We start from the raw sequence: 11,693 nt of genomic DNA, 5'->3' as shown, positions 1-11,693 counted from the left end.
TTGCTCCTTCCACTCTTTCATCACCCAGCTTCCTCCTGGAATCCAACTTGTTCCTGGGACCTCCTCTCCACTTCCCCTTACTCACCTTGGACTGTGGGTTAAGCTCTCTCTGAGCATCCAGGGTCTGGGTCTGTAACTTGCAGACTCTGACTCTTGGACAGCTATTCAGAGTCATAGTCTTGAGGTCTGCCACCAAGGCTATTTCTGTGAGGTTATTTACTCTTTAAATCCAGTCTAGTTTGGGGGAATTAAAAGTTTTGAGCTGCCATGAAGGACACGGAAGATACTATTTCTTTGGCTGTGGTGATAAAAAGAGGAGGGGAGATGGGAAGAGAGGGGTAAAGAGGATTTAAGAGTGATTTATTACGTTCTTATTATGTGCCAGGCTTCCAACATTATCTCGCTGGATGCTCACAAAACTCTTTGAGAGATGGACATTAACATATTCATTTTAACAGATGTTAAATTGGAAGCTCAGAAGGGCCAGGCACCTTGCCTAAGATTCCACCCATCTAACGGAGAGCTTCCACCATCGGAATCCAGCATCACTGTGTGGATTCTGTGAGGTGTCTCTGGAGATGGGGGATCCTTTCTCATTCCTGTAAAGCACATCACTCTTCTCTTTTTTGACCCCAACACCCGACTCCCCACTACATCTCTCTTCTTTAACTACTTTTTATCCCAGACACATTTTGTTTTCTGTTACCTAGAGTTTAACCTGCCATTGGCACCCCTGAGAAACAGGGCAGTTCTGCGAGGCTCTCGCTGTCATGGCATCAGCCTGCCCACATTTCCCATGGTTGTCTAATCCCCCTGTTTAACGAGGTGAAACAGCCTAGTGTGCCTTTTTTAAATGCTAATGTCGTACTCCTGGGAAAGGGCGCATTAGGAGTCACCTGTGAATTGGATACACTCCTGTGTGTAATGCTTGCTGGGGAAGCACAGAACAAGGAGTGGAAAACAGAAAAGGGAGGCTGTGGGCAACATAGCTCATCTCTTAACATACACCAGAGTCTAGACATCAGAATCGCAAGTTGCCTGGGTCAAGATGATGCCATATCCAAGGAGATGAGAAGATGAGATCTGTAACAATACTGATGTCAATTAAATCAACAAGCCTGTGCCTTTGCTTTTGTGTAGCCCTTCAAAGTTTGCTTAATGTTTCCTTGCAAAATGTCTTCTTTAATCCTCAGGACCAGTTATAACCCTGTGACCACCATGAGCCTTATCAGAATCTCTCAACCAGCACCGGGCAAAGCCAGGACTAGACTTTAAATCCTCTCTTATCCTCCTATCTACTTCTTCTAGACAATCCCCTGCTGTTTTTGCTGTAAGATATTTGAATCAAATTGCCCAAATCTTTCTGTCTGCTGAACAAGTTCATTCATTCCATTACTCTTTCATTTACTTGACAAACATTTATGGGGGATCTGGGATCAGGTTAAACTTTTACATACATTCTTCCATTTTTTTTTCTTCTTAGAACAATCCTTTGAGGAAGATTTTAGAATACCTCCTTTTAAGATGGGAAAAGGGGATGATGTGTCTCTTTCTGCCTGGTTGGTCAATGTCCCCGGCTGTGGTGCTCAGCAGTCCATCTTATGTTACAACAAAGGCCATGCAGGCTCATTCCTGGGGGGAGACAGAGGACTCCTTGCATGGTGACTGACTGGAGGACTCTGCCTCAGCTTTGCCAAACTTTCTTAGAACTGCATGACAAGCCATGGCCATCTAAGACCCTTCTATCCAAATTTCTTTCTTTCTTTCCCTCTCCTCCACAAGAGTCAGCTCTGTGTCTCAGCATGACGGCTCTCCCAGCACTCCTGCTCCTACCCATTTTCACTAACAGGACAGTTAACCCTCACACTTCACCATTCTTTTCTCATCTTTCTGGGTGTCTGCTTCTCGGAGGAACTAGATTAACCACACTTTTTTTCCCCCATCCCTCCCTCCCTCCCTCCCTTCCTTCCTTCTTTAATTTTATTTTAAAATACACTTATGGCCTTTGAGTAAAGAGACCAAGATAGAGAGAAGGCTCTCTTCTCTGGGGATGATGTTGCAACCTGTTTTTCTGAACGTGGGCATTTGTGGATGACCCTGGCAACACTGTTCACTCCTCCTTTACAAATACATGTCTCCCTGTTCCTGGGACCCTATACTTTTCTGGCTCTCCTCCTATCTCTCAAGCTGGCCCTCCTGAGTTTTATCTGTCTTTCCTCGCCCATCCTATCACCCTCGTGAAGGGTCTCGGTTGGATGCTTCCAGTTCCCATACTGTGAAAAGACAACCTTTTCTCTAAGAAATGCAGCTTTGCATTGTGAATCATTAGAGAGAAGAGTAAAACGAAAACCTACTTTCCTGCAAAACTTCTTTTCCAATGGCATCCATCTCATTAGATGGATGCCTTCCTTTCTTTTTGGAAATATGACTAAAAGAAAAATATTGACAAAATTGCTGATGACTCTCAGCAACTTAATGAGCATGTTCTTTCCGGAGTTTAAGGTTCCATTTTTGGCTTGGCTTTTTCAACTTGAATTTGCTCCCTATACACAGGCTTGGAGTTGGTGGCCACAATTTTCTCTTCCTTACAAGGGAGGTTATGCCATCTAAAAATGAGGATGTTACCAACTAAATCACCATCCTCTTCTCAAATTGTAAGGCATGTAGTAGAGCCACATGTCCAGTGGGGACTAGTCACCAATGTTAGTTCTCATGGTGTGTGCCTTTCCCCCTGGAAAGACAGGTGGACAGCAGATAGATCTAATTGCCCATATTGCCCAGGGTTGTGTTGTGTGATGTGGGTAGGAGAACAGTTTAGACTGCACCTTAGAACTTAGCTGGAATGTCAGACAGACCCAGATTCAAACCTTTAGTTCTGTCCCTCACAAGTGAAGAAGGCCAACCTGTCAGAGTCAGATTTCCTATTCTGTAAAATGTGGATAAAGTGCTGGCCTCCATAGGACTATTAAGAATAGTAAGAACATGTATGATCAAACGTACCTAGCATATAAACCAGACCCTGTTCCAGGTACTTTACATTCATTAATTCATTTAACTTTTACTGTGACCTTATGTGATACATTTTATCACCATCTCCATTTGCAAAGGAGGAATTAGAAGCACAAGTAAATAATTTGTTTAAGTCCACAGAGCTGGTGGGTTGGTAGAGTTGGGTTTTGAACTTAGGTAATTTTGCTTCAAAGTATGGACTCTCAATCTGCTAGGCTGACTTGCCCAGAGATAGTGCACAGCATATGTAAACACTCATCCTTATCTTTAACATCATCTCCCCAGTCACCACTGCTTCACCTGCACATACCTTTGTTTCTCCATCTATTGACTGAAACCAAGAAACTCAGTTTGTCCAAATAATATGTGAAGTGATGGCCATAAAAGACATAGTGTTTGACTTATAGGAAGCCCTTCTTAGATGTCTGTTTTTAGATAGTTATTTTCTGCTCTTCCTTCCTTTCTTCTACCTTTTTCTCTTTCTCTCCTATTTTTCTTCCAACTTGACTTCTTGGGTGATTTGGCGGTTGGGGGATTTGTAATGATACTACCTATGCTTACCAAAACCTGTGGTTTTTGTAGGGAAGAAGGGTTTTGCTGGTTAATCATGAATTCCACACAAGGGCTGTTTAAAATGTTATCTACTTCAGGATTTTGTTTCTGTTTTGTCCACTCTAAGTTCATAATGAGGTTGAACAGATTCTCTTTTTTTTCCTCTAAGAAATATTTTTTGGTCATGATTGTAGCGGACATTTATCTTGTTTCCTTTGTGTGACTGTCCAGCATCTGACCTCTCTTCCTGTGTATTGGAGAATTTCCTACCTTAGGAGGTAGATCTGGCTTTTTATTGCATGTCTTGGCCAATCAATGAGAGTGATACAAAGAGACAAATGGAAAGTTAATTTGTGGTAATAGAGAAGGTGGCCACATTCAGATTCCAAAGGAAGCAGAGACAGCTGTTGGCAGGAACATCCAGCATTCAACTCTGGTGGCGTTGGTCAAAGCTGTAGCATCTCAGGCTTGGTGGTGCTGGTAAAGTGTCCCTAAAAGATCTATTCTACAATGTGATTTCAGGTGTCATTCTGCCTGTAGACCCCCTGAATTTAGTTCTCGGGTCCTCCCTGAAATATTGATTAATATCTTTCTTAAAATAATTTTTGGATTAAAATAGAATTGCTTTCTGTTGCTTACAATACAAATACTGACTGACACCACAAAACAAGATGTGGTGGAAGATAATACCAATCAAATACTAGCTTGATTGCCTCTTTTGAAAGTATTTTTATGCTTGAAAGAACAGGTGGCTAGTGGTTGCAGCAGAAGTTTGACTATTTGCATTTTTTTGTTTTGTCTTTTATTGTACATTTATAGAGGGTCAATTCTGTGCTAGGCATCAGGCCAGATGCTGAGGATACACTATGGAGCAAAATAGATTCTTCTCACCTTCATGGACATACAGTGGAAGGGAGTCCTGGCTGAACTTGCTGACATTTCAGGTTTTGTATTATAACCCTTGGCCTCTGTAGAAATTCAGAGAATTGCAGTGTGGACTGCCATTTTGACACTAATCAATTAATTAATTTCCTATTTAGTTCTACAAAGGTTGTAAAGTGGCTTATCAAAAATGCACAGATACAGTAAGATCAGACTATCAAAAGATGAAAATAAACAGTGTTGAGTAAAAAGCAAGCAGAAGGTATGTCTTGTCCTGAAGACCATTAAAGCAAGTAAACCAGGTGCTCAGCTCAACTACTGAGACAAGAAGAATGCAAAATGAGAAGACAAAGCCAGTTTAAGAAAGCTTTTACACAGTATGTATAAAAGCTGTGGATGTGTAACCGATGTGATTCTGCAATCTGTATACGTGGTAAAAATGGGAGTTCATAACCCACTTGAATCAAATGTATGAAATATGATATGTCAAGAGCTTTGTAATGTTTTGAACAACTAATAAAAAAAGAAAGCCTTTACAAAAGGGTGCTAGTTTTGCAGGAGAAACCTGCCTTTCCCTGGCTCCAAGTTTTTTAAGGAATTTGTCTTTTGGTCTTCATATAAGGAGTGATGGATATTTTATAAAATACAGGAACTAGGCATAATTGGGATGCTTCCATATATATATATATATATATATATATATCTACCATGGGTGCTGATGGCAAGATATTTGTCAGACAATTAAGGGTTTGGAAGGGTGTGTGTGTGTGTGTGTGTGTGTGTGTATTTTTGTTATGCATACAGTGATAGGAGAAGCAGTACAATTTCCTAAAGTGTTATTTCACTATGATGGTTAAGAAACAACAACCACACGAAAGGAGATTTATTTGGTGACATTTAGTGTAATCTCATGGATTACATATAGTTTGCTTTCTCCAGTTGTTTGTAACAGGGACAGAAGCCCTGGTAGGAAAATGACCTTCTTTATTTTCCCCTGGGGACACAGTGAGGGATAATCCTAGTCCTTAACCGGCCTGTCCCAGGTGAAGTAACAGAAATGGAAATGGGAATTCCTTCTAACCTTGGCTATTTTTGAAATTCCAAATTGATATGAACAGCTCCCAACTTACAGCAGAAGACAAAAACTTTGATTATGTTGGGGATAATAATGGATAGGGAATCAGGTACCATGAGGTTGTGGAGGAAGGCTTCATGGAAGAGCTGACATTAAAATCAAACCATGATGGAAATTGTAGCAGAAGGCATATTCCAGGGAGTGAATAAGCGCTTCTCAGCTCCAGAACCCCAAGCTTCGGCTCAGGCTGCAGCATCCGGCCTTCTCCGCCAGGGGCGCTGGGCACTCGCAGATGGCCGGCTCCTACACCGTGCGGAATCCCGTGCCCACCTGGGCCCACGGCGCTGGAACTTTTCTTGCGGAGGCTGGAAAAGACTCCACAAGACGCCAAGAACCATTTCATTCTGGGTCAGACATTGTCACCGGATTCTTTTTCCGGTCCAGCCTCCTCCTCGGTTCCCAATTTCCATTTTGGCTCGGTGGGGGAGCAAGTTCACCAGGTAGGGGCTCTGGGAATCGCTGGTTGTCCCCCTTCCTCAGGGGTCTCAGATTCCCGGGCGAGTCCTCGGCTTCCTCCATCCCTCTTTGCCCTTCCCCGGCTCTTTTTCGCCCTTTCTATCTCCCTCTTTCTTTCGCATCCATCCTTCTCTCCACCTCGCCATCTCTCCCCTCTTCTCCCTTTCTCTTTTACCTTATATCACAATTCTTTCCTGCCCTCTTGCTTGTTTTCCTTTCTCTTGTTCCGCTTTAACCACCTCCTCCAAAGGGACTCTTCAGTCCCCCAAAGGAAGGGAAGAGCCGGGGAGCCTTCTTCCTCGCCAAGCCCCCTCCCACCATCCTACTCCTTTCCCAGTACTCCCTCCTCCTGCTCCTCCGATCTCAGGATTTCAGACTTTTCCACCCTAAAAATCCCAGAGATTCTCAGAGAAGGCCCCCTACACAGGTCCCTGTGCCCAGGAACAGCGGCTTGGCATCACCCTCAGGTTTAGCTCCCTCTCTCCAAATCACCCGAACTCTCGTCTTCTAGTGGTCACCAGGGATCCCAGAAGCACCAAGTGTTCAGGCTGCCCTCCTGCAGCGGGGTCCTGGGGGCACGATAAGCCCAAAGCAGCGCTGGGCCGGGACCTTCCAACTGGGCGGACACTTTGAAACAACTGAGCCGGCTCAGAAACCGGTGCAGGGAAAGGGAGGGCGAGACTCGGCAGTCCCAGGCCACAAGATGGGGCCTGTATCTTCCCGTGGGAGTTGACGGTCTCTACTTATTTCCTCTCCCCACTTTGGGCCGAGGGTCCCGGGAAGGAGAGCCCCTGAACTGGAGGAGCTGGCAACCCCTATCGCCGCAGCCGACGCTTTCCGGTTCTCTTTCCTAGCCCCCTAAGAAGCTTACTCAGGTTACATCTGCGGGCGACTGGGGGCCGTGGGTGCCCCCGGCGCGAGGGAGAGGGGGCTGCCGAGAGCAGCCTGCCTTGTTCCCGACATTGCCTTTCTGACGACTCACAGGCTCCTGGAAATGCAAACACAGCCCGTGCGTGATGCGCGAGCGCCCACGGCTCGAGCGCACCCCTAGCCCAGCCCTGCTGTTCACACACGCACCCAGGCTTGTGTAAACGCGCACGCACGGAGCCGCGCGCCCCCGATCACCCAGCCGTCCCCCTAATCAGCCCAGTCAGGTACTCCCCCACCCTGCGGCGCCCTCCCGCCAGCCCCGGCGCACCCCTAGCCTCACTCCCGCCCGCCAGCGCTCACGCACGCGCACGCACGCTCTCCTCGCGCCCCCGCACCGGGCGGGGGCGCAGGCCTCGCGGGGCGGGGAGCCGCGAGCAGAGTCGTGGGTCCATCCCGCGCTTGGCTTCCGCGCGTTGCCTCCCTGCGCGGAGGCTCTGGGCTCCCCCTAAGCTATCAAACGCGAACAGTTGGCGCTGAAAACACTTTACTCCTCCTCCTCCTCCCCCGAGACCCTTATACCTCCCCGTGCGCCATCTCCCGCTCCCGGAACAGGCCGAAGAGTAAACCCCCAAACGCGACGAGAAGCGGCACCCAACTCTTCACCCGGAGCAGGTTGGAGGCTGCATTTCGGAGAGACTCAGGACTGGGATCCGTTGCCAGTCCCTCCTCCTGGATCCGGCTTGATTTTCATATTTAAAAAGAGGATTTTCTTATTACCTTTGAACACTCATTTTTATACAAATTCTGGAGGAGCTCAGGGGGAACGATTTTAGGAGATCTGATTTTAACAACAACAAAAGCACTGAAGGAGCATTTATTAATTTTCCTTGGGATTTGGAGTCCCCCTCTGGACGAGAGACCGAGTAAGCGAGCTGGGGGTGGGAGGAAGAGTGCAGAGGACCGGCGAGGCGCGCCAGCCGGAGCCACCTCCTTCTCGGCCGCCCCCTCCCCACTCCCCCGACACGCTCGCTCGCCGGCGCGCGCACACCCCCCGCGCCGGACCCGCACCTCGGCGGGCGCCACACACTCGGCAGCCCGAGCCAAGGTAGCCGCAGCGGGATGGAGGCGGCGCGCACGGAGCGCCCCACAGGCTGGCCAGGGGCGCCCCTCGCCCGGACAGGGCTTCTACTCCTGTCAACGTGGGTCCTGGCCGGTGCCGAGATCACTTGGGGCTCAACGGGCGGTCCCGGGCGCCTCACGGCTTCTCGGTCATCGGCGTTGCCTCCTCTGTTGCCGCGGGCAGTGGCGAACCAGTGGCGGGAGGAGCTGGCGACGGCGCGGAGACCCGCCGCGCTGGGGCGCCGGCCCAGACCAGAGCTGCTGCCCCAGTCTCGGGGCATTGAGATGCAGGTTGGAGCCGAGGGTACGTCGCCTGAAGGCGCGCGGTGGGTCCAGGGCATCCCGGCTCCTGGCAAGCCTGGCGGCACGAGGAGGAGTCGCCGGGCACAGCCCCCCAGCGCCCTGGAGCGCGGGGACGCCCGGGCTACGGCTTCTGCCGAAGGTTCCAAAGGAAGCCGCCCTCTGGCTAAAGGTTCCCGGGAGGAGGTGAAGGCCCCTCGGACTGGGGGACCAGCGGCTGAAGAGCTCCGACTGCCTAGTACTTCTTTCGCGCTGACCGGGGACTCGGCCCACAACCAAGCAATGGTGCACTGGTCCGGACACAACAGCAGTGTGAGTACCCACCTGGCGGCGAATCTGTCTCCTGACAGCATGGGGGAATGGGGGACAGGAGCGAGGGGTAGGTAGTTGCTCCGGGGTCCATACAAATGGGGGAGCACCTGGACTTCTAGAGAAGGTTTGTCCTGCCCCCAACAGGTTAGCGGAGTTTGTTTTAAGATGGTGTGTGCATTTGTTTACTGGAGACCCTAGGACTGGGGCCGTCCGGAGAGGAGAGGAGCAGTGGGTGTCTTAAAGATGAGCAGGGCAGGGATCTGTGGTCACTTTCTCCCATACTCCGCTTGGAGTCAGTTTTCCTGTTTGTGGGGTGCTTGACTTCGTGGGTGAGGACACGGGCTGATGTGAAGAAGCGGCTGGATAGACTGACGAATTCCCCCACACCCAACCACCCGCACCTGACAGGAGAAAGGGAACCCGGGAGATTGATGCGGCTCGGACTTCCAGACTCCTGCTCGCCTTGGGGTCGCTGCACTTCGCTCTAGGCGCATGGTCTGCTGGTGGTCCAGGCGCGAGGCTCATCCAAGTCAGCTCAATCCTTGGCCTTCAGGAAAACCCAGTTTCGTCTTCAAAGCCCAGGCAACTGCCCTGGAAGGCTATGGGAGAGGCAGTAGAAAAAGTTTAAAGCGTGAAGAGAAATCAACATAACCCCCACCTCTCTCGCCCTCACTCCTGCACAAGCTCGCACAAGTGGCCTAGCACAAGATTGGCTTTTACCTCTGCGTCCTGCTCCCGGAGTCGAGCTGGGTCCTTTGCTTTCTGTTCACCTTTCTACCCTCCAGGTCCCCTGAACGCTGCTGTACCGAGAGGTGGCGCCGTGGAGCCCACTCTGGCGGGCCCCTGCACTCAGGACTGGGGCTCCGGTGCTGGGCATCGCCTGCCGGGGCAGCTGCAGCAGCCCGCAGCGCTTGCCCGAGGGGCTCTCCCCACCTCACTGCCACCCGGTGCCCGGGAGCCGAATCAAAGAAGGGCGAAGGACTCGATCTCACAGTCTTTCCCACTCCATCCAAATCGTTTGCTCTTGTCTGGTTCTCGGTTCAGATGAGAACTTGGGTAGAGCTGGACTCCAGGCGTGGGGAGATGGATGTCTGTACAAGCAGCTCTGGGGAAATCACTTGATTTCTGTCCATCTTCCCCGTTTGTATTTCCCGTGTTGACTGGCGTGTGAAAAGATTTTCTTGGGAAATATTCTCCTTATTTTAACAGAGCTTGTGGGAGTCACAGGAATTGGGTAGTGAGTAACAGGAAAGCCAGGGTACCGCAGAGCAGCGCAGATTTCCTGGTTCTCAGTGATGCACAACACAGGGCAGGGAGCCCAGCCTGTATACCAGATGCTGGGTTCCAAGAACAAGTGGAGTCCAGTTGGGGGCAGCTCAGTAGCTGGCTTCATCTACTTTGGATGAACACCCCAAAGCCTCCTGCTGGACAGTTCTGAGCTTTCTGGTTGAGCAAGGTGTGCTTGTGCTGGGCTGGGTGATTGAAGATTTCCCAGTCCCCAGAGGACATATGTGTGAATGTTAGAGGGAAAAAGGGAAAGAGAGGGAGAGTTACAGAGGGAAGGGGAGAGAAAGAGAAAAGGAGAAGGGGGAGGAAGTGATAGGTAGGGAAGGTGGAGAGAATTCTCTAACAGCAGGGCTTGTAATCTTAACTTCATTTTAGTTTGGTAATTAAGAATTGTGTGTTCACATTTTAACTAGGTGAGGAAGATGGGTAGGCTTCATGGAAGTAAATGTATCCTAGGAAGAGGGGGCCATGTCCTGGCATATCTGAGGCTTTATTACTGCCATATTTAGACAATATAAATTCATTCTGCCTGCAGAGTTTTCATATGTTTCTGCTTTAAAGGATCATTTTTTGAGTGCTGACAAAGCCTCGGGAGATGAGACTTTAGAGAGAAAATGCTTCTTGCAAATAGTTAAAGGTGCATGGCCTTCTCTGCCTATCTTAGGAGCAGTTGAGCAGCAAAGGAAGCGAGGGGGCAGCCTGGCCTTTGCCCCTAGGGAAATCAAATGGGGCCAAAGGGTCTAGGCAGTGGACCATTGGGTTTGGAAGGCCTTAGTGACAATGATGAGATTTAAGCCATCATGAGCAGCCCCTGGAGACTTTATTGGCTGTGCTTTTGGCTACTTCACCACCCTAGCAAAGGCAAGGCAGCCCAGGTGAGCACAGGGCCCATCCTGTCCCCTCCCCAGTCTGGAGAGGGAACCACATGATTACCGCCTATGCTGTGTCTGCCTTTTCTGACCACATTTTGCTGGCAATACCAGAGAGAAAGGTGTCCTTGATTATCAGGTCTGTGATGCTGTTTAAGGAAGAAGAGGAAATTGTCTTTGAGAGACTCTGAGGAAACACCCCCTGTGTGAAGAGCTGGGAAACCATTCCCCAGGTGGGTTCCCTGGGAAGAAAAGAGTCGCTGTGGGGATGCGGAAGCCTCAGGAATTCCATCATTGTTTCAGGGTGGAAGGAGATGTCACAAGGCAGAGACCTTGGGGTCTAGCAGGCTCTTTTGGCTTGGGGAGATGATTCCATCTTTCCCTCTGGCTTCTGGGGTGTTAAGTGTGTCCTCCTTCAGGAAGGGCAGCGGTTTCAGTTTTAGGACAATTAGGGCTTTCCTGCTTTTCTCCCAGGTGCCTTTGACAAACTTTGTTACTTCACAGGAGTCTCCCTCTGGGGAGAGTTTTTAGTCACTCATATAACTGAAAATTGAATTCCACTCTGGTAGTTGACAGCCATGATGTGGAGCTGGACATAGAGAAGGGCCTTCACCCCACCACAGAGTTAAGGGCAAGATCTCCCCCACCCTTAACTAATGCAGCACCTGCCCCAGGACCTTAGAGGCAGGAGGAGAATCTCCTCGGAGGCTTGGAGCAGGTGTTTGCTTTGGTCCCAGGATTGGATGGGATGGCTTGATGAACAAGGGAGGAGGTCCCCAGCAGGCTGGAGGTGAAGGAAGCAGGAAGGGGAGGGAGTCTGGGTCCCACCTCTGACCATCTCACTCTGCTAGATGTTCCAGGTGGAGGGAGATGAGTGGACTTGGCCTTGGAACCTTTGCTCT

At 49.7% G+C, this 11,693-nt stretch overlaps 1 protein-coding gene across 2 annotated transcripts in view; it reads left to right on the top strand.

The window, feature by feature from the left end:
• The first annotated feature begins 7,310 nt into the window (after window positions 1-7,310).
• Sorcs3 (sortilin related VPS10 domain containing receptor 3) overlaps window positions 7,311-11,693 on the top strand; it is a 570,611-nt gene continuing 566,228 nt past the window's right edge. For both annotated transcript variants that reach the window (XM_078052889.1, XM_005333579.5), the window contains exon 1: window positions 7,311-8,635. In XM_078052889.1, the coding sequence (XP_077909015.1) occupies window positions 8,024-8,635 (612 nt within the window). In that variant the 5' untranslated portion in view covers window positions 7,311-8,023. The remainder of the gene's footprint in view (window positions 8,636-11,693) is intronic.

Source organism: Ictidomys tridecemlineatus, chromosome 1 (genome assembly GCF_052094955.1).
Source record: "Ictidomys tridecemlineatus isolate mIctTri1 chromosome 1, mIctTri1.hap1, whole genome shotgun sequence".
NCBI lineage: Eukaryota > Metazoa > Chordata > Mammalia > Rodentia > Sciuridae > Ictidomys > Ictidomys tridecemlineatus.
This window is presented reverse-complemented; position numbering and strand designations above follow the sequence as displayed.